The sequence below is a fragment of the Meriones unguiculatus genome, chromosome 10 (genome assembly GCF_030254825.1).
Source record: "Meriones unguiculatus strain TT.TT164.6M chromosome 10, Bangor_MerUng_6.1, whole genome shotgun sequence".
Lineage (NCBI taxonomy): Eukaryota > Metazoa > Chordata > Mammalia > Rodentia > Muridae > Meriones > Meriones unguiculatus.
This window is the reverse complement of record NC_083358.1, coordinates 111,014,439-111,035,726: the sequence shown is the minus strand read 5'-3', so window position 1 is coordinate 111,035,726 and position 21,288 is coordinate 111,014,439. Positions and strand designations below refer to the sequence as shown.

General features: G+C 43.7%; 1 protein-coding gene across 1 annotated transcript; it reads left to right on the top strand.

Annotated features, from left to right (window-relative positions):
- Positions 1-244: 244 nt before the first annotated feature.
- Positions 245-1,180, top strand: LOC110565599 (late cornified envelope protein 3D-like). Its single transcript, XM_021663308.2, has 2 exons — positions 245-290; positions 692-1,180. The coding sequence occupies exon 2, from the start codon at positions 709-711 to the stop codon at positions 991-993; it is 285 nt and encodes a 94-aa protein (XP_021518983.1). The 5' UTR covers positions 245-290; positions 692-708; the 3' UTR covers positions 994-1,180.
- Positions 1,181-21,288: the final 20,108 nt, after the last annotated feature.

The following is a 21,288-nucleotide window of genomic DNA, read 5'->3' as shown; positions in this document are numbered from 1 at the left end:
TCCTGTGAACTAATGTGCAAAGGTGGGACAATGTCTGGGGAAGAACAAAAGGAAGTGATTTTGTAGTCACCAGGCCTCCTGGTTCAGCCCTATGAGTTCTTTAGGCAGCGGCACAGGGAAGAACTGGAAGCCCGGGAACTGGGAAGTGCCTTGTACTGTCATGTTTCCTAGTTGTGAAAACAGCAGCATGCTTGGGTGATGCTTCACCAACTACACAGAATAAAAAGGCTCCTGCCCTGGACTCCTCATCCACAGCCTGCTCTGAAAGTCTCCTCCATCCTCCGCATCTGGTAAGTGCCCATCTGGGAACCATATCACCATGTGAAAGTCTGTGGGACAAGCCAGGTCTGAGCTAGAGCCCTAGAAAGAGGCCCACAGTGGGCAGAGAGGGAGATGTAGTGGTGAGAAAGAAAAGCATCCTTGTGTCACTGTGAGGGAGCCTGGGTTCCTCTAAGACACAGGGTGTCAGATTCTTGTTGTCATTGTTCTGAGTGTATTACTAGGGATGCTGCTGATCTGTGTGGTAGTCTTGAGAATGCTTTCTACAGATGGATGTGTGCTTCCACACTTTTGTTTGTTTCCTAGAGATCTTGGTTTAGGAAGCAGAGAGGTCATGGCAGGCTTGACAGACTAAATGAATTGACATTCACTGGAAGCTTCTCTCTACAATGTCTCTATGATGCTCTTCTAGGTCAAATCCCTGCCGAGATGTCCTGCCAGCAGAACCAGAAGCAGTGCCAGCCTCCTCCCAAGTGCCCCTCTCCCAAGTGCCCCCAGAAGAGCCCAGCACAGTGTCTGCCTGCAGCCTCCTCCTGCTGTGCTGCAAGCTCTGGGGGCTGCAGTGTCCCCAGCTCTGAGGGAAGCTGCTGCCTGAGCCACCACAGGCGCAGGTCCCACAGATGCAGGCGCAGGAGCTCCAGTTCCTGTGACCGAGGCAGTGGTCAGCAGTCTGGGGGCTCAGGCTGTGGCCACAGCTCTGGGGGCTGCTGCTGACTTGGAGCCTGAGGCTGAGATATGAGAGTCCAGAGGAAACAAAGAGTATTGAGCAGTAGCTTCATCTTGGCTCGGTTTTTCTCAGATATCCTAATCTTTCTTAGTCTAAGTGTTTTCTTAATCCATTTTCCAAAGCTTGTTTCTCTTTGCATTTTGGTAATTACACGACCTGTGTCTGGCAATGTGTGCAAATAAAACTGTTTTTCAACATCACCAGTGTGTTACTTGTCCCTTGACTTATTCCACCCAAATTTGCTCATTGAATTTTTCTTTCTATGTTTTTTTTTGGGGGGGGTGTACTTGAGTATCTTTTGGATATATGCCTTCTTTCTACATTTTTGAAGGTCCAAGATGCTGATACCTAGCACTTGGGCTATTTTAGCTTGAGAATGAGGAAACAATGCCCTAGATTCTTCATACAATGCATTCTGTGGGAACTTCCAGGATAGAAATGTGGGTTGAAGAGTGACGTGCTAATAGATTTCTGAAGATCCTCTTGGGAAAAGTATTGACTCTTCTTCTATAACTTGAAGGTTGGCTCTATTTTATACTGAAATTCCTGTTTTTGTAGATAGCAGCAAAAACAAGAAAGCTGACAAGAACGAGAGCACCAGAATGAAGATGTATAGAAAGGTCTGTAGTTTGAAGATTAAGCCAAGCTACATGTAATAGACTGAAGTAATGAATGGAGTGATTGGAAAGTTAGTAAACTCTGAAGGAACAGATTTGAGGTATTTTCCTTAAAGCAGATGAAGAACTTCGGGTGCTGAAAAACAGAAAAAAAGAACGAAAGAAGAAAAAGGGATGTGGGAAGTGTCTCAGTGGTTGCAGATTGTAAGTTTAATTTCTCTTACAAAATGAAGATGCAAAATGATGTGGGATTGGCAAAGGGTCCTATTTGGGGTCACCTGCCTCCACTTTGCAGTGGAGCAATACTTATGTGTACTGTGGCCCATGGTGGTCATTCTCCATGTGAACTGTGGGTATGGTTTCACATTGATGTCTTGGCTTTTGAAATGGTACAAAAGACCATATGCCCTATGGTTCTTTAATTTCAAAGAGGCGGCCGGACTTTATCTACAGTCACAATTGAAGCTGTTGAGTGTAATTGCAGGCTGAGCATTGAGAGTTTAGACTAAGAGTGAAACCTGTGTAAAATGTTGGAAATTCAATGGAATTAAGTAATTTGAAGAGCTTTGCTTTTCCATTTTCTCTAAAAGTCAACGGGATACCTGCTTTGTGTAAATATTCTTGGACACACACCTTCTTATAAAAAAAGAAGGAAACATATCAAAATGAAGTTTGAATAGGTGCCTGTTCTACCTCTGCTCAGCTACTCAAATCGCTCAGCTGGATGAGACAGTGTTCTGAGAAAGTGGCCACAGACAGGGGACTCCCTTCTGAGCAGGACTGAGGATCTGCATGATAGGCTTCATGATCTTGAGATGTTCTTGGAAAGTACTCCTCAGAGGTGAAATTAAAATGCATCGCAGAAAGGAAAAGAATGTTCAAGCTCTTTCAGAGAATGTCCATTTTCATATTTCGCGTTGTTGAACACCTGGAATTGTAAATGCCGGTGAATGTGTGCTGCTTCACTTGGCTCTCAAGGGAACCATGTGCATTTCAGGGTAGATAGACCAAGATTAGTCAGTTAAATTCCAGTTGCACATAGCAATCGAGGCAGGGGAGATGTGGGGTTGTCGGTCCAGAGCCGACATCTAACCTCTCTGTGCCTACTCTTCTCACCCAAAAAATTAGACAATGGTTTACTTGGAGAAGTAAATGGTTTATGTTAATATATGTAATTATGCAAAGCATTGTTTAAATACTAATTTGCATTACTTGTTCTTTAAGGTGAAAACCAAGAAACAAGGCTCAGGGCTCAGAAGCTTCTAAGTCAGACCTGAGCTTCTTACCACAAAACACGTTCTAAATTTTTGCTGTGGGTAAGTGTAATGGGTGCGAGGAAGGAAAGCAGCCTAGTAATGACCTGACACTGGCCAGTTATTAGGATAGGCATGTGGTTAATTACATAGAGTCTTGTTCCTGACAGGTGAGATCCTAATGGGTAGAAGAAAAAATTGATTCTTTAGATTTGGTTATGTTATAGATATGGGCCAGAGTTGGAGCAGTGGAGCAGGAAGGGCACCTGCTGAGACTTCCTGGTTCTTGTGTCTCAAGACAGAGAACTGTACCCAGGATACATAGCTAGAAATATTTATTAAGAAAGAGAGACTCCTAACAATGGAATGGGCTAGAGAACATGGTAAAGGCATAATTTCAAAAGTTCTGGCTCTCAGGAGCACTGACCTCCCAGCATTTGTAAATCATGTTTGTTTTCTTCCCCTGTGCTTGCTACATTTTTTGCATTCTGTCCATGTAAGTAAGGGTCTCCAATCTTTGGCTCACATCTTTCATATGTTAATTTTGATGTCTCCCTCTTCTTATCTCTAGTCTCTGGCCACAGTTAGGCTGCCATCAAAAACCAATTAAGCAAACATCAGTTCACTTTCACAGTCATTAGATCCACAAATAGTTACTGAGTATTTCATGTGCCAGCTGCCATTCTTAGCGCTGAGCTACCATGGAAACAAGGTTTCTGTTTATTTGGAACAGATACTTATCTGAGTGAGTACTTTCCAGATTGGTATCTATAATTTCTTGCACTGTGTGCAGTTAGATTTATAACTCAGCAGTGTAGGATGGGTAAATCCAGGCCTGGTAAAAATTCAAGGCATGAGAATGGTTGACTTTGTAGGGTGTTAGAAAGTCAGAGAGTGACTACTGGATTCTCAGCAGAATCAGCAGTGTTAGTAACAGGGGAAAGCCAGTGGCGGTTACTGTTGTTTGCACATTGGCCCACGCTTCATGGGACATATAAGCACAGAAGAGGAGACAGGGAAAGACAATATACCGTGCTGGTTCCAGGAATGTTACAGATTGCTTTCAAATGTTTAAGCCTCCTCTACAAGTAGCAGCAGCCCCCACAGCTGTGCCCACAGGCAGAACCCCCAGACTGCTGACAATGCTGCTATCACAGAGGTCACAACTCCGACCCTGGTATCTGCGATGCTTGGAGCAGCTATGGTGGCCTAAGCAGCAGCTACTGTCAGAACTGGGGTAACTGTAGCCCCCAGAGCTTGCAGCACAGCAGGAGGAGGCTACAAAATGACACTGTGTTGCATTTTTGGGGTGTGGGGAGGACGCTTGGAGATGGGGCTGACCCAGTTGCTGGCACAGCGGTAGAACCTTTCAGCAGGAGTCAGTGAGCCTGTACAAAAGAAAAGAAAATAAATACTAAAACAAAACAAACAACATGTCAGTGCATAAGCCTCAGGCTAGTGTTCTCTCATTCTTTACTTTAGTTGGAGATACTTCAACCAAGATCAAGGCGAAATGGACTGTTTTGGAATTAAATGGGCCAGGTGAGCTATGGTTCTTTTCCCTCCTTCTTTCCGTAGAGAAGGGAGATTGGCATCCTTCTGGGTGAGCCTTTCTTCCGCACAGTACAGGTCATCACAAAGACTTAAACGAACAGTGCCCTCTGCAGGTATTTAGTGCACATGATACCCAGTCGCTTTACAAGGCTTCACCTCTCTGGATGTCAGGGAAGAGTGTGAAAATCATTGAGGCTTTGAGGAGACAGCAAGCGGCTCACTAGGCATGACAGGGAAGGTGTGGGATCCCGCTGTCATCACAGAGCATTGCCGTAGCTCACGGATCTTCACCTTCATCCCACTCTTCCACTATTGCCATTCCTACGGTATATGCCAGTGCCTTTCTGCCGCCTCTGACCTGTCTTCCCTGGAATCTCCATGCTGAACCACAGGCATGTCTGCTCAACTCTGTGGGCTAGGTTCACTCCCAGATGATCACTCGTGACACTATGTAAGAAATGTTTGCACTGGTACAAGTTTGTCATGGACCAATGAACTCAGGACTGCAGACCTTTTGTCTTGAGCTGGGTTTTATGATGTAGATGTAAGTGTGTGCCTTTGTTGTACCCCAGGGTAAGGGCCCTTGTCCTACCCCAGGGCCAGGTTTTCAGTGCTTTTATATGCAATCTTAATGGATGTTACCTTCAGCTCAGGCTCCTATGGGAGCCATTGTACTTGTGTGTTTTCATTCTCACATCACCTTATTTGTAATACGTTCTTCATGTTCCCTGGCAATATGGAGACAAGAGGAGCACATTTACACCCTCGACTAGTTCTTAGCCTCTCAGGACAGAGGGTGAGCTGAACTGCTAAGTCTGACCATGTAGACTAAGCAGCTGTGCACAAATGTGTAGAGGCGTCAAACAGCTGGAGCCAGGGCCTGTGGGTGTCACTCCCACTCCTTTGTAGATTCGGAAGATGATGGGTAATTACCTCACATATGGGTTTTGACTGAATTGTTTGCTCATCTTGGTAATGAGATAGGAACGAAGTAGGGTGCTGGGAGAAAGGGAGCTGACAGAGGACTTGGGAGAAGATCAAATCGTGTAAACACTTGACCTCCATCTCTGGAGCCAACAGAAATCACAATTGAAGTGTAAAGGGCTGTCTGTTTGTGGCACTCCATGGGGTTGTGAAGTTGCCTCTAGCGCTATGCACCAATGAAGATTTTGTTGATAGTGATGAGCGTGATTGAGTTGCATAAATTTTACTTGTGGGCAGGCATGATGATGCTTGAGGGTTTTTATATGCCAAATTTATACAAACTGAATGTCATTCCCATTTTGTAAAAATTAGTATTCCAATGATAAATTAACCATTGGCTCTGTCTTTAATAAGACAGTGCAATGTTGTAGATGTTACAGGGAAAAACAGTCATGATCTTTTAAATAACTTTAACTGGTCTTATATTAACTTCTCCTTTTTCTCTGTCCTTCACTTCGAACTTTTGCAATACTGTGTGTTCTTTAGAGAATCTCACAGTTAGTCAGCTGGGGAAGTAAGTAGTTCAGCCAGTAGAGTACTTGCCTTTGGTTTATAAGGCTGTAAATTGTGTCCCCAGTGCCACAAGAGGAGATTCAGTAGAACTATGACTAAGGAAATGAACATTCCAGAGAGAGAGAGCTGGTGAAAGGCTGGACAGGTAGGAATGTTTTTGGATCATGCCCCAGCTCCAGTGGGTTCCTTGAACTCTGTTCCAAGTCAGCTTAGAGGCTGGAAGTGGCCCTGACTCCATGTTACTGACACTCTCTTTTGCAGATACTGCAATAAAGATAGGTAATTCCAAAGGATGAAAATGAGCATTTGTAAAATGTAAGACTAGGTGGTGAAGCTGAGAAGAGAAGAGAGTTAGAAAAAGAATTCTGGTCTCAGATGAATAGTATAAGCACCAAATACAGCAGTGATGGGTATTTCTGAAGGGGAGATTCAGGTCATTTGTGATGTTCTGTAGTCTGGGGTTCAGATCTGCCTTCAGGAGTAAATATTTTTACTTTTTGGTCATATGTGCTCTTTAGGCATAAGCACAGGCCATTTAAAATTTTTGCCAGGCAAGAATTGGGGAATAACATACAGTACCTAGAACTAGTCAGGAGCCCAATGATTAAAATGTGCCAGAGACACCTGTTTGGGTTGTCATGAAACACAAGATTTCCCGGTGACGTCTCAAATCCCCGTGACTTCCTGTTGGAGGATTTCACGCCAGGTGCTCCTTTTCATTCTGGAGGAGGTGAGCCATTATCCCCACCCTGCAGTCCTTCCCTTTGATAATCACAGGCAGAATGGACAGCCAGGGAAGACACCCTGTGAGGACAGAGGACCAGCTCATCAGCTAGTCTTTCCTCCCTGCACTGGGGTAATCCCAGATGGAGAATACAGAAGTATCATCTTTTGCCACTATGGGGCCTGCAGAGACACTGTGAAGACTGAACTTGGTTTAGCTGATTGAACCTTTGGAAAAGATCATCATCTGGTTACACACTTGTCCTAATAGGAACACACACTGCAGGTTTACCTTCAGTGGTGCATTTCAGGCAAGGTACAAGGATGACAAAGTAACTGACAAGACCATGACTTTGCATCCAAATTCCTGTGACAATTGACAAGTCATTTCCCTTCCAGTTCAGATGATTATGTTGTATATGCTACAGAAAAAAGTCACATGCTTTTAAGGAACATGGATTTTAGAGTAACATCCTTATCATGTTCTTCCCACCCCCATATCATATGAAATGAAGTTGAATCATTTATAAGAAGCAAGGGTGAAGGGCCTGGGCATACTGACTTAGTTTTTAATTTAAGCATATCTCCTGCGATCCCAGTTCTGGTTCTTGTCTGGGAGCTACTACTCTTTCTGTGTGATAAATGCCTGGCCCATTTTTTTTAAAAAAAAAAACTTTTATTGATTCAGTGTTTGGAGTCTTTTAAAAATTTCTTTTCTTTATTTTACAATTTATTCATTTTATATCTGGCTGTAGTCCGTTCCCTTGTCTCCTCTGGGTCCTACCCTCCCTCCCTCTTCTCTCCTATGCTCCTCCCCTACTACACTGATAGGAGAGGCCCTTCTCTCCTACTATTTGACCCCAGCCTAACAGGACTGTCTGGACCCTCTTTTTCTGTGGCCTAGTTAGAGGGAGAGGATGAAAGAGCTGAAGCTCTTCGCCAAACTTTGGGCAGAGTGCAGCGAAACTTATGGAAGAAGGAAGAGAAAGACTGGAGAGGAGCTCCTCGAGGACACCAACAGAGCCCAAAAGTCTGGGTTCAGGGGGTCCTGCAGAGACTGATGAATCAATCAAGGACCATGCATGGAGAGGACCTAGACCCCTCTGCTCAGATGTAACCCATGGGCATTTCAGTCTCAATGTGTGTTCCCTAGTAAGGGGAATAAGGGCTGTCTCTGACATAGACTCAGTGGCCAGCTCAGTGTTTGGAGTCTTTCATACTGTTGTGAAATGATTTTGTTCAGATCTCAAAAGTAGAGGACAATAGGATGTAACGTGGTGTTTTTTTGTTTTTTGTTTGTTTGTTTTGTTTTGTTTTGTTTTTTCATCTGAAGCATTTTGTCTGAAGCAAATAGATGCAGGTGTTGTTTATGGGGCTGGGACTTTGCACTGGAAAGGGTGCCTTGCAACTTCATTGATAGTCCACTCCTTCATTGAAAGCCATATAAACAAAGGCAAAGTGGGGGGATTCCTAGTCATTGATCATGATCTTGGAGTAAAGGTTTGCAGCATGTTTCTTCTCTTCCTTGTGGTGAAAAGAATCAAAACATTTTACTGCTCCAAGGAGCTCCAAAAGGACCACTCATAAGGTTACAGTGTCCCCAAGAAAAAGAGATGAGCGTTTCAATCAATGCTTAGATGTTTATATTATGTTTGTTTTCTAAACCGGCTGTGATTAATTGGGGAGAAAGAGTTGGCAGAGCAAAGGCACCATGCAGTTTTCCTAAGTGCTTATTTGTTAGGGCAAATGAACACTCCAGGAGGTGGCCATTGTCTACGGAACGTCAAAGGGATGCTGCAACAAGTAGCAGGTATTAATAAATTCAAAACAGAACCTGGATCCGTCTTCCTAAAATAAACACTGTCAAAATCCATTTGCACTATAAACTGCTTGGCAGGCAGTTTTTTTCTTATGTGTTATCATTTGTGCATTCTTAAACAATGACGGATTGGAAAATGATCACATAAGAGGTATTTTATTAATCTTTGCTGAAGTAAATGAAAAGTGTCGAGAAGACTGATATAATGTCAAGAAAAGCCAATGAATGATAAACTGGAGACTGGTAAGAAGAAAGCCAGATCCCCAGGGAGTTGGCTCACAGCAGGAATTCCACTGATACATTCTTTATGTTCTTGACCCATGTCTGAACTTCTCCAGTTAAGAATCACTGCCATAGTTGAGGCTGTTTCTGGCTCCAATATTTCTACACCTTTCTTTTCTTGTTGAATCACCTCTTCTTTGCTCTGTGCTTCAGCAAAACAAGGTGAATGTTGTTTAGGTCACTGGGTGAAAGTTCCCAAGCTGGTTTAAGGAGCCTTCCCAGTGAGATATTCACAAGGCTTCGCAAGCTGAAAGCAGACACTAAGGAGACTGAAGATTAATTTGGGACTCTAGCATTGAACTTGGAAGAAATAATGTCATCTGAGTCTCCTCAGAAAAGGCATAGATGCCTGAAAATGTCCTTAGCCCACTTCTTTGGGGCTTCTAGTGTGAACCCAGGAGCAGTTAACTTATTTAGTTCTCCAGAGTGGAGCTTGGGTGTTAGACTTGATGAGAATCTAGGAGTTAGGCAAGAAGTTGTTTGGGTTTAGGGGAACACCTCTGAAATTTCTATGAGGAAATTGATGAGGTCAGCCAGTCATCTCTGTGAAGTCAGGAACTCTGCAGCTTCTTGGGGAGCTGGCTGAAGTAACTGCACATAAAAGTCTTAGGGGAAGGAGTCCTGTGAAATCATGCAGCATGGTATAAGGAGCAAATAGACATAGAAGCAAATAGCTTCTATGAACTGACTATCACTCAACATCCCACTGCCCATTTCTTTATTAGCAAAATGAGGATTAAATTGGCATTGTAGAATTCATTGATAGTGCAATAAGCAAGGTAGTGAGATGACTTAAAATAAAAATATACACATGGACCAAAGCCTTAAAAAAATACTGCTTAACATTTATATGTGTGATTCCTTAGTGTCTCAGAGGTGAGTCCTTCCAAACTAATATCCACCTTAACTGAAGTCTCAAGAAATGCCAGTGACTACTGCTCTTCACACTTAATATATTCAAAGAGACCTGGACACTTTTCAGGTTAGTTAAGCCTAGAGACACCAACAGAGGAGTACTAACTGGCTATTTCATATTATTCTAGATTAAAAAAAATGTAACCTGTAAAGAAGTATATATTATATAAGGGGGATTCTTATTTGATGAAAGTTAAGGAAAATATATAATGCACAAGACAATTAGAACAATGCAATTGTTACCAAACTAGTGTTACAACCTTCTGCCCTAGATCAGGTTCACCCATCCATACTCAATAAACCAATTAAAGGAGCCAAACTCCCACAAAGTGGAAGGCAGTAAAAGGAGATTTGTTTCATACGGCCACACTGGAAAGAGGTAAAACAGGATCCAGTGAACTCAAGTCCGTCATCCTAATGTGGCCAGATTTGAATCTTCCACAGGTGCTGGGATCCAAACTCATGTTTTCATTCTTATACAACAGACACTTTGCCAACCGAGCCATTTCTCTGTCCCTCTTTTAACATTTTTTTTTTCTGCTTTTAGTTTTATTGTCATTCTGAAGATTTAAAACTCTATTTTATATTACTAAGTTATGGCTTTTCTTTTTATTGCCTAGATTAATCTTCCTTTCTTCTGTGCTGATTTGCTACATGGAGAAACCCCTGTCACTGTGCCAAAACATTTCAGATCCCAGAATATAATAACCAGAGAGTTACTGAAGGGGGCTTATGTCCATTAGAAGTAAATTGGGGTAACACAGAAGAACCTACTCAAAGAAGAGAGTGGAAATAAATGTCTTCAGAATCCCATTCATTGTTTTTCCTAGGGTGTGGTAGATACAATCTAGAAAGCAGTTAATGATTTCTGCCTGCATGGAGGAGAGAGATTCTTAAAGTGCTCACCTAATGAGTTGTCTTAAGAGCTTCATGCTTGGATTTTATAAAGAATGGCTTATCACAATACATATATGTATATTGTTTGCCCAGACTAGTCTTTCCTGCATATATGTAATATATGGATTATTTATATATTTTACATATATTAAACACACACACACACACACACACACACACACACACATCGTAGTCATTGAATTCACTGGGACCTGACACAAATTCTGGAACTTTTTCATAACTATCTCCAGTCATAATATTTACTAGTCGGCAGGAAAGCAGGAACTCACTCTTTAATCGAAACAGGTAAGAAAAAAATATTCTATTAAGAGGAATATTAGGAATAATTCATTTGCTATGAACACATGCATAAGTCAAAACTCATCACATATTCTGTGAAAAACTTTTTCACTCGTCAACATTTTGCCACTGGTAGTAAAACAACACCCAAGGTAGACCTGGGATGGTGGTGAAGTAACAGTTTGCTCTAGCATTGTTTTCCTCTTCTACAGAGTGCAGTTGGAAGATCTGTCAATGCGCCCAGGCGTGCTTAGAGGGCACCACTGAGCACCACCTACGTGGCCGGAAGATCCGTAGATAGGCCCTGCCATGCTTAGAGAGCATCACTGAGCGCCGTCTAGTGCTGCTTGAAGTAGCAAGCGCTAAGAGCCCGAGGCTCAGAGAGGGTATTTAACCCCTGTATTCTTTCACTGTCCATCTATTAGGCGATTTTGGTTGCAGCAGCTGGCAAAAGGGCAGGTAAGAGACAAAACTATGAGAGCAAAAACCTTCTCCATTTGGTAGGGCCATGGTCCGGAATGGTGTGGCCCGTCTTTTCTGCTTTTTTCCTGTTCCCCCACCTCTTTTAAGCACACAGTCAGTAACCCTAATCAAGAGCATCATTTCTAGCCAGGAAACCATGAAGTTTAGTCACAGGGAGCCAGAAAGCATTGGAGGGAGTAGTTAAGAAAAATGACACCATTAAGTTATTTAACACTGGGTCTCTCAAAGACAAGGTCAGATAATTTAGAGATAATCTGTTTCTCAGTCTCAGGTTCACAGTGGCTGGTGTTTTCTCTGGGTAGATTAGGGGAGTGCTTCAAACACTGAATATATGGTGATATGGGCCGGGACTTGTAAAATGTTTATTAATCCAACTGATCGGCTGTTAAAACAAAAATCAGCATTTTATAATTGCCTATTTTACCTTGGGCTGGGCAGATATTTCATCTAAGCTGTCTCAATAACCTCACCCTCTATCTCCCAGCCCCCATCCAATGCCATCCGTCTTAACCATGCCTATCTGGGCTACCTTCCATCCTTAATCTTGTAAATATTTCCTTATATTTTTCATCTTGGTGTTTTCCATCCACACCATTCCTTCCTTCCTTCCTTCCTTCCTTCCTTCCTTCCTTCCTTCCTTCCTTCCTTCCTTCCCGCATGGTTTCTTCTCCAAGCTAACCCATCACGGTGTCCTCCTTCCTCTTCTCTTTCACCTTGAATGGGCTGCTGAGAGGTACTGATAACTCCAAGCAGAGGTTGGAGCCCCAACAGGGCTCCATCTGTCCTCAGCAGCTTTGTGTCTCTCTCTACTGCGCTGCACAGTTATTCTAGTGTTTTTTGTGTATTCCACAGCTTGAGACATGCTGGGAAGCACTTATTTGCAAATGTGTGAGTCTAAGGAAAAACAAATACCCCTTTAACAGACTTTCACTAATTTGGGATCAACAGTTGGGAAAAATACTTTTTAAGATTTATTTATTATGCACACGGTGTTTTGCCTCCATGTATACCTGCGCGCCACCAGAGGGCACCAAACATCATTACAGGTGGCTATAAGCCACCATGTGGTTGCTGGGAATTGAACTCAGAACTTCTGGATGAGCAAACAATGCTCTTCACCTCTGAGCCAGCTCTCCAGTCCAGGGAACATATTTGAGACCCAGGTTGAAACTCTTGTTTGTGTGGAGTGGTCTGCTGACGGTCACTGGCTCCCTTTTGAGGTTGCTGGGTCTGGTTAAGGTCAGCTCTGGACTTGCTACCTTGCATACATAGCTTGTCCTCTCCACGCTTGATATGATTTCTAGGAGTCTGTCCTGCTACCTGTACCACGTCCTCTCAGCAGGTGAATGATCACTGAAAAGGATTATTTCTCCCCGAAACCAGTGGTGTCTAGCTTAGCAATAGTGAATAAAAGAGGGACAGTGCTCTAGTGAATGGACCTTCCCTCCTTCAACACTTGGATTCTTTGCCTGTCACCATCAGAGGGGAGGGCAGAAGGGCAACAAGTTGGATGGGGTGTTGGAGGTTGGTCTAATGCTAATTACTGGCCTCAAGATCTGGTTACTGCCTGCCGAATACACGGGTCCTTTTTGTATAAAACTGCCTAAAACATGCCTGATTGGTTCATTAAATGGCCTATACCCGAGCAGGGCATAGGCCTGCAGAGCAGAATAGGGTAGGCGTGGCTAAGGTTCCTGGGCTTTTGAGGATGGAAGAATCACAGAAATCACGGGGGATAGACGGATGGGAAGAGAGGAAGGAGGAGGATGCCATGATGGGTTAGCCTGGAGAAGAACCGAGGTGGGGCTGGGAGCAAGGACTCCAATAATGGCATTAAAAGTCCCAGATGGAGAATAAAGGCAAGATTTTATAAGATTATGAATGGAAGAAAGGATGCTTAAGGAGGATGGCATTGAATGGGAGCTGGATGATGAGGTGATTCAGAGAGTAGAGGTAGGAATATCTACCCAGCCCAAAGTAAATAAGGCAACTATAAAATTTAAGAGGTGTCTGTGTTGTGTTATCTATGATAGCAGGTTAAATAATACCGCAGTGATAATCTTACAGCTAATAATAAACATTATATAGCCCAATACTCATTTTTATTTACTACAATAGTGGGGATATGTTGGTGTTAGCAGAGAAGAGGGAGACAAATTGGGACACCGCAGGAAACTGAAATGTGAGAGTCTCACATTTAGATTGAGATAACTTGTTGGAGATGATGAATTGAGAGTCTGACTGATGTAAAATCTCATTAAAGCCAGTTCCCCTCACCATCATGGCTCCCAAGGAACCTGCTCATTGTTACCTTGGACTTCTGCTCCCACTTGTCTCCAACCCCTAATTGTTAAAATAACTGGTATGAGCCACCACTGACACATTTTATACCTCTAGCGTCAAGTCTAGGGCTCTAAGCAAGCTGAGTGAGCAGCTCATCACCTGTGCTATATGCTCAGCTCTCAGTTTGATGCTTTTCCGTATTTCTATGTCTTTTTTGAATTCCTGTTTTACACCATTTCCTTATTTCATTCAGATGTATGCTTTTATTCTTTCAGGAGTTTATTTGGCTACTTTTTGAGTTCATGAAGCATTCCTAGAAGCATTCTTTAAAATGGAAAATTCATCTTAAAATTTCTTAAAGATGAAAATCCCTCATCTGGGCTGTCTTCACTCTCATTCTCATTGGTAGACATTACCATGAGGCTGTATTGTTTTTGTTTTTGTTTTTCATTACTGCATCAAGATTTACAGCCTGGGGTAATTGTATTGATTGGATTTTGTCAGCTATATTCCTTCAATTGAAGTATTTACAGTAGTCAAGTGGGGCTAGGTTATGGTAGATAAAAATACACAGTTTAGGAGTTAACTCCTTAGCACCTGTGCTCAGGATACCTAGAATAGTCTCTATGTTTCTTTTGAAGTAGACTATTAACTATAGAGGTGAAGTTTTAAATATCATGTTAGCCAGTTAAGAATGACAGTCTTTTTAATGACAATGGCTATAGGAGGTTCAACAAGGATAAGATGATATACACTAGTATAATAGGGTAAAGACAGGGATTAGTATGTGATTAATTGAGGAAAAAAAGCATGATGGGAAAACATCTGTTATGAGGCTTAGGGAAACTGTTGGGATCCACAGATTTTAGAGATTATCCAAATTTTGGAACTCTGTGGTTTTAATGTAAAAAGTAGACGGTTGGGGAGATCAGTAACAGAAGAAGAGACAGGAGTAAGAGGAAAAGAGTATGGGTATATGTGGGAAAAGCAAAGAGTACACAATAGCAGGCTAGGAAGAGCACGTTCAGAACAATCATGCAACCTCACTACGTACAACACAAACTGAAGGTTGTTACAAGATTTTTTTTTTTCTGGAAACATGAAGATTAAAAAAAAAAAAGAAAAATTAAAGGATATCAATAATAACAGCAAAAGACAAATTTCATTAGATTAGAAACAAGCCAGCAGGCTGGTGGAGGACTCAGTGGGGAGAAATGGTTGTTACGAGGCCTGGCAACCTGAGTTTGGTTCTTGGGTCCCATTTGGGAGAAGGAGAGAACTGACTCCATCAAAGTGTCATTTGACATCTAAGTATGCACACTCCACATACATAAGTATATGGATGAGTGAATGAATGCAAAAAACAAAAATCGGTCAATATTTCTTTCTTCCTTGCTTGGTTGGGTTTTAATTCTTTCTCCCCTGTGATGTTTCAAGTAGCAGACGGTGCCAGTGGATGAATCTGATTTGTGGTTCCATTCCAAACCCATTAACCAAGACCTGGGGTGTGCACTGCGGACTTTCGATCAGGCTTGTTGTGTACTGAATGCCCGGCACAGCTGTGCTGGGTATGCAGTTCTCAGCCTCCTGCAATGCACTCTCTAGTTGGACAGTGCCGTGTGGGAGAGCACCAGGCGAGAGCCCTGGCTGCAGGTTCCCAATAGCAGCCTTGTGGAGGAGACTGCCAAATGTCCCCCAGGGTCAGACCTCAGGGTCCCTGTTCCCCACTCATGGAGAGCAGACCCATCCATACAGGACTCATGGAGCCTCCTGGATCTGGGCTCTTTGGAGCTCTTCCCTTTGACTAATCCCTGGCACCAGTGTATAGGGGAGAGAAAGGAGCCCTTACTAAAGGTTCCACTGATCTCAGTTGCAAGAACCTCCCAGTGCCTCAATTCAGCCCACATTTCCTGTTCCACAGAGATGGATAGGCCTTTGGTCCTACACTCTCAGGGGCTTTCCACCCCTCTTTCTGGGGTTGTTCCATGGTGCTGGTCTGTGGGGAAATAAAGGAGGAAGCTATTGTTTGTCAGTTTCTACTGACCCCAGTCAAATCCCTATGCTGTGTCAACATAAAAACACAGCTCTCACCTTAAAGAAATTTAAGACAGATTTAGGTTGTCCCGAATTCTGTGCTCCAATATTGAAGCAACCTCAAGAAGTTTTTATAATAACAAAACAAAGGAAGTCCTAAATGAAGACAATTTGAAACTACACTGGTGTAAACACTAAGCAGGTGGCTATGGTAAAGAGTAGACATCTCAGCTATAGGCCTCACATGCTATGTGATGACTCCCCTACCATTGATTGATGGAGAGTAGGCTTTTATTCAGGTAATCCATTCCAAATGATTCTGTTTGTCTGGATGTTGGTTAGATCTGGCTTTATGCAGTAGTCATAGGATGTTAAGTGAGAGACAGAGGTGGCCAAAGAAGAGCTCTTTATTGTGCTAAACATAACTCAAGATAAACTGTAATTAGGCTCCGCCATGGCAATCTACTCATAACATATCTCATCTACCAATCTGCCTTTGCAAACAGCTTCTTTCCATGAGCTCTTGCTCACACTGCCAATTATGCATTTAGTCCTTGGTGGTTCAGGTAGCTTCCTGCAGTGCGGGTGTGTGAGGGAAAGTACTTCCTGTGGTTTCCTGTGACCTTACCGCCAGACCCATTTGTTGTACCTCAGTGCTCATAGCTGTTCCCACTTGTTTTGCTGTGGAAATCTTGGCTGGCGAGATAAGCTCAGCTATAGCTCTTTGTTCTCGCCAGGGTCCAGACTGTTGTGTCATCCTGATTGTCAAGTCAAGTCACTACCTTGAAGCTTTAGTCTTCTACCTTGCCCGGGACTATCAGAAGATTTGAATCCCTGTTTTGAAGGAGCATATAATTTGAAGGTGTCATGGTTAAGTCATCATATTAAAAAAATAAACTAAGAGTCTATAAACTAATTCAACTAGAGGCTTCCTGGGAAGATCATGAACAAGACAGAGAAGTGTCTGCCGTTAGCACTTCTTGTCAGTGCAGTGCTGGATGTCTGGCAGGAGCAATTAGGCAGACAAAAACAGGGGCAGGCATAGTTGAAGAAGAAAAATAAGTTCTTTTGCGAGAACTCTCTAAGTAGAAGTCATGGCCTTCCGCTCTATTCTTGGCTAATCCTGTAGATGCAGGATTTGTGAGTAACCTTTTAGAGGGTGTGTGGCTAACCTGAAATGCAGAGGCTTCATGCCTCAGATAAAAGTATACTACAGCTATTGGAAAAAGGCCTGTGACAACATGCATTTGGCAATGGCGTGAGCTTGTTTTAGGTTAGCTCGCTTTAGGTCACACAGCTCCTACATGGTAGGTAATCAAACCCAGCAAATCCAGGCAGTCAGGCTCCTGGCCTTGTAAGCACTTATTTATTTATTGCAGTTTTGTTTGTTTGTTTGTTTGTTTGTTGTTCTTTTAGGGATTAGCAGATTTCCTGGGTAATGGAGCTATAACTTGTGCAGCTGTGGACTTGACAGAATCCCAAGGCTGCCTTACAACACAAAAACTCTGCACTAACTTATGATACCATCAGCTCAGGCTCTACTAATGGCAAAGGCCAGGTGCTCTGTGTTCAATCCAAGGGGCGGGCAGGTCCAGTATCCAGGCTGGGCTTCTCAAGAAGCTCTTAGGACAGGATGACTCACTCAGGTGTGTGGCTGTGCTGTGGCACTCCCTGGAGGCTGACACCTGACTGGGCCAAGAAAGAGAGGTGCTCAAGGCTGCTGCCTCTACTCACATGTCCTCCAGCAATCACCAAAACAAGGAAAATTTCAGCATTAAGAGAACCAAGCTGAAGTGTGCAAGCAGAGTAGGTGGAAGGAGAGAAGCCGACAGGGAACAGACCCACAGAGGATACATTTTAGAGCATTTAAGGGCCTGAGTTCAGTGTTCACTAGAATTGCGGCACTATTTTCATGGAATCAGATTTCTCAACTCCATGCCTGCAGTTTTTCAATTTGACAGTACATGCCCATCTTTGCCAGTTATTTCCAGACTGTTATGTGCAAGACTGACATATATCAGTCCATCTTCTTTATATCTTCAGATGGTAGTGCCAGTATTTATCCTATGCAACACTCATGGGGACCTGAGCAATAAGACCTTCATCTTAGAGCTCAGCTCATGTGCTGCCATCCTGAGAAATACTCAGTCAGAAATACACCATTCCCAGCATGTGGGAGACTTCATGGTCTTCAGAGATGAAGGGCTGACCATGTCTGCTGGAGACAGAACACGGAGGTGGATGAGTATCAGACCCAGCTGGATGCCTGCTGTGGCTATGAAGTGCTGGCTCACCCAGGACTAAAGCTGATTCTCCTCTGCAGGATCCCCTGGGTGGGCTCTTCATCTACTCTGACATCAGCGCTCCTTATCCAGTTGTTCCTGTTCTGGTCTCTAATCTACCTGAGGGTTTGGGATAGCCCAGGTGTGCTCTGAGCACTAGAGACAGAACATCTGGGACTTCAGAAGAGGGATAGGTAAGAAGTGGTGTTGGAAGAAGTCTGCAGAATAGATTTACTCAGTGTAGAACTGCGGTGAAGTTAACTTCTTGACATAGGAGCACAGAAAACAACAACAACAACAAAACAGCCCTTCTAGAGGACACTTAGCTAGGCTCTGACTGGTAACTAGCACTTTTTCCAGATGGGTAAGACCAGTGTTCTTGCGTCTGTGTTAGCTTTGCCTTGGGGCCTGGCACTGTATAGCTTCCATGTTGCTGATGAGTATTTTCCAAGTCTGCAGAAACCTGTAAAAACTTGCAGAAGCCTGCAGGAGCCTTGGAAGGCTGGCGCTTCTGAATTCCCTGCAGGGGTAGGATTTATAAGTGGAGGAGAAAAAAAAAGAGCCATTCTCAGTGTATACAATAATGTGTTTAATCCTGTTAAAACTGCAAGAAGATTTCTCAAAGCTCTTTAAAGCTCAACTTACTTTTTTGTGGTGAAGATTGAGGGAGGCTGGAAGTGATACCACTAAAAGCTGGAAGAGCGAGGATAGGATGCCGGTATCCGCTGCAGCCAACTGAGTGTGGAAGACAGTTGGGGCCAGGGCAGAGCTGCAGGACCCTGGGCCAGGCTGCTCATACCACCTCTCCATCTCGCTGTTCAGCATTTGCTCCACCACTAGCAAACTCTTCTTAGCCCCGCTGCAGCAGCTCCAATCACTCTGGTCAAGGAGGTGAAAGCCACCTTGCAGAGCATTCTCAATCGTTGCGGCCAAGGGTCTTCCTGAAACAAAGACCCCGTGAACTACCTGGAAGGAATTCCTGGAGAACACAGCCACCATAGCCACCACTGCAGTGCCCACCCTTTTATACAGGTTCTGGAAGCCACAGAACTCCCCTAGTCTACTGTTGGTGCCCACAAACAGCCTGCCTAGCTCCAGTTGGACTCCTGCATCTGCTGTGACTCCGACCTGACAGCCTGAGGACATTTCAGCCACCCTTGAATCAGTGGATCAACATTGTCTTGTCCAGTGAACTGGCTGCAGGAGCAGCACTGGGGATTTTAGAAAGAAAAATGGAGCTGGCGAAGGCCTAAGAGTGTGAGTTTATGAGTGTGGCCTGAGAGTTTGAGCACTGAACTGTCAGACAGAGGAAACAGTGTCTCCCTTGCCACTGCCAGGTGGGACTACAAAAGGGCAATGTGCCGTGGATTCCTGTGGTCACACAGTGATGCTCAGAGGGATGAACTCTCCACACCCTTTGGGAGCTTGAGTCACAGAAAGCTCTGCCTATGGAAAGTTTGATCCCTAGATTGCCAGGGACAAAACTAGCTTCCTTCCTGGGGCTCGAGGAGGGAGAGAAGAAGGACCCTGGTTAGGAAATTTTGGCAGAATATATCCTATTTTCACAGAGGTTCTTTTCATCTGGAAGGGAACACTGCCCAGCGCTGAACTCGGGACAGTACGTACAAGCCACTAGGGAGGTGGTACAAATGGCTGAGTGAAAGGGAAACCACATCTCAATTATGACTGAGAGCCCAATTCTTACTGGTAGAAGCATTAGTGGATATCAAAGGTTTGAATTAAAACACAAATAATATGTAACTCAAATCATATTGAACATTATTTTAATGGTGAATTGACAAATGGCTGATAAATCTTCATGAAGGCACAGCAGAGCGGATCTTTTTTTTATTATATAACCGTTTTATTTCTTAAATTCATTTCTTTTTTTTTTTTCTTCTCAATGCAGTTTATTCAGGAACCTTGAACAATCTTCTGACCCTGGGGAAAGCCAGCCCACAACTTAAATAGCCTCTGGGTAGCCAACCCCAGCGTGCCTCGTGGGCTATGCAGATAGGTCCACATACACGGAAGCAAGCCAGATCCTCAGCCTTAGCCAAATATGGAGTTGTTTGTGACAGAGAGCACTCACCATCAGGAAGGTGGAAGGCAGAAACCAGCTCAATCTTTAAGGCGCGGCATTACGCAGCTCTCTACAGTTTCCCCTTTTTGTTTTAGACGCATCAGGCAAGAGTAGAGGTCTGATCTCTGATATTAGAAATAAATTGGGACTTTGTACCAATGTTCATTTAGGTGTCATCCACCCAAAGAGTATCAGACCCGTCCGATACCTTTTTCTCAGAGGCGGGACCTGGGGCTTCAACCCGAATGCAATCAGACATGCTCTTCTCTGGGTCCAAAGCGGCTGACCCTGAGTGCAGTGCTTAGCCTCGCATCCTGAGCGTAACATTTTAGCTTTTTATGGTAGCCAACCTCTGCCCTACAGACTATCAAAGCAGATGCTGAGCCTGATGGGCAACTGTTGGGCAGAGTGAATGGAATTTTATGTAAGAACTGGGAAATAGTAAGAGCTGGAGAGGACAGCGTCTCCACAAGGAGAGCAACAGAACAAGAAAATTTGAACACAGGGAACTTCCCAGAGACTCATACTCCAACCAAGGACTCTTCATAGAGATAACCCAGAACCCCTGCACAGAGGTAGCCCATGGCAGCTCAGTCTCCAAGTGGGTTACATAGTAATGTGAAGAGGGACTGCCTCTGACATAATCTGATTGGCCTGCTCTTTGATCACCTCCCCCTTGGGGGAGCAGCCTTACCAGGCCATAGTAGAGGACAATGCAGCCACTTTTGATGTGAACTGATGGACTAAGAACAGAAAGGAGAGGAGAACCTCCCCTATCAGTGGGCTTGGGGAGTGGCAAGCAGAGCGGATCTTTAAGTACCTTTGATGCTAGCTTTCCACAGGAAAGCAACACTATAGACACGCTTCATTCTACACACTGTGTGGGGAGGTCTTGACTCCTTACACACACATACACATACACTAGCACCACCAAAATGAAAATAACAAGAATTAACAATCCCAACACAGAGTAGCAGAGTGCATGTAAAAACAGAATCCATCATTCTGCTGCATACAAGAAACACACAACAGTAACAAAGATGGACATTGTCTCAGAATAAAGGGCTGAAAGAAAGTTTTCCAAGCAAATGGATGCAAGAAGCAAGCCCTTGTAGCTATTTTAATGTCTAATAAAATAGACTTTCAACCAAAATCCATCAAATGATATGGGGAAAGGTGCTTCATACTCATCCACCAAGGTGATGTCCCAAATCTGAATATCTATGCTCCAAATGCAAGGGCACCCACATTCATAAAAGA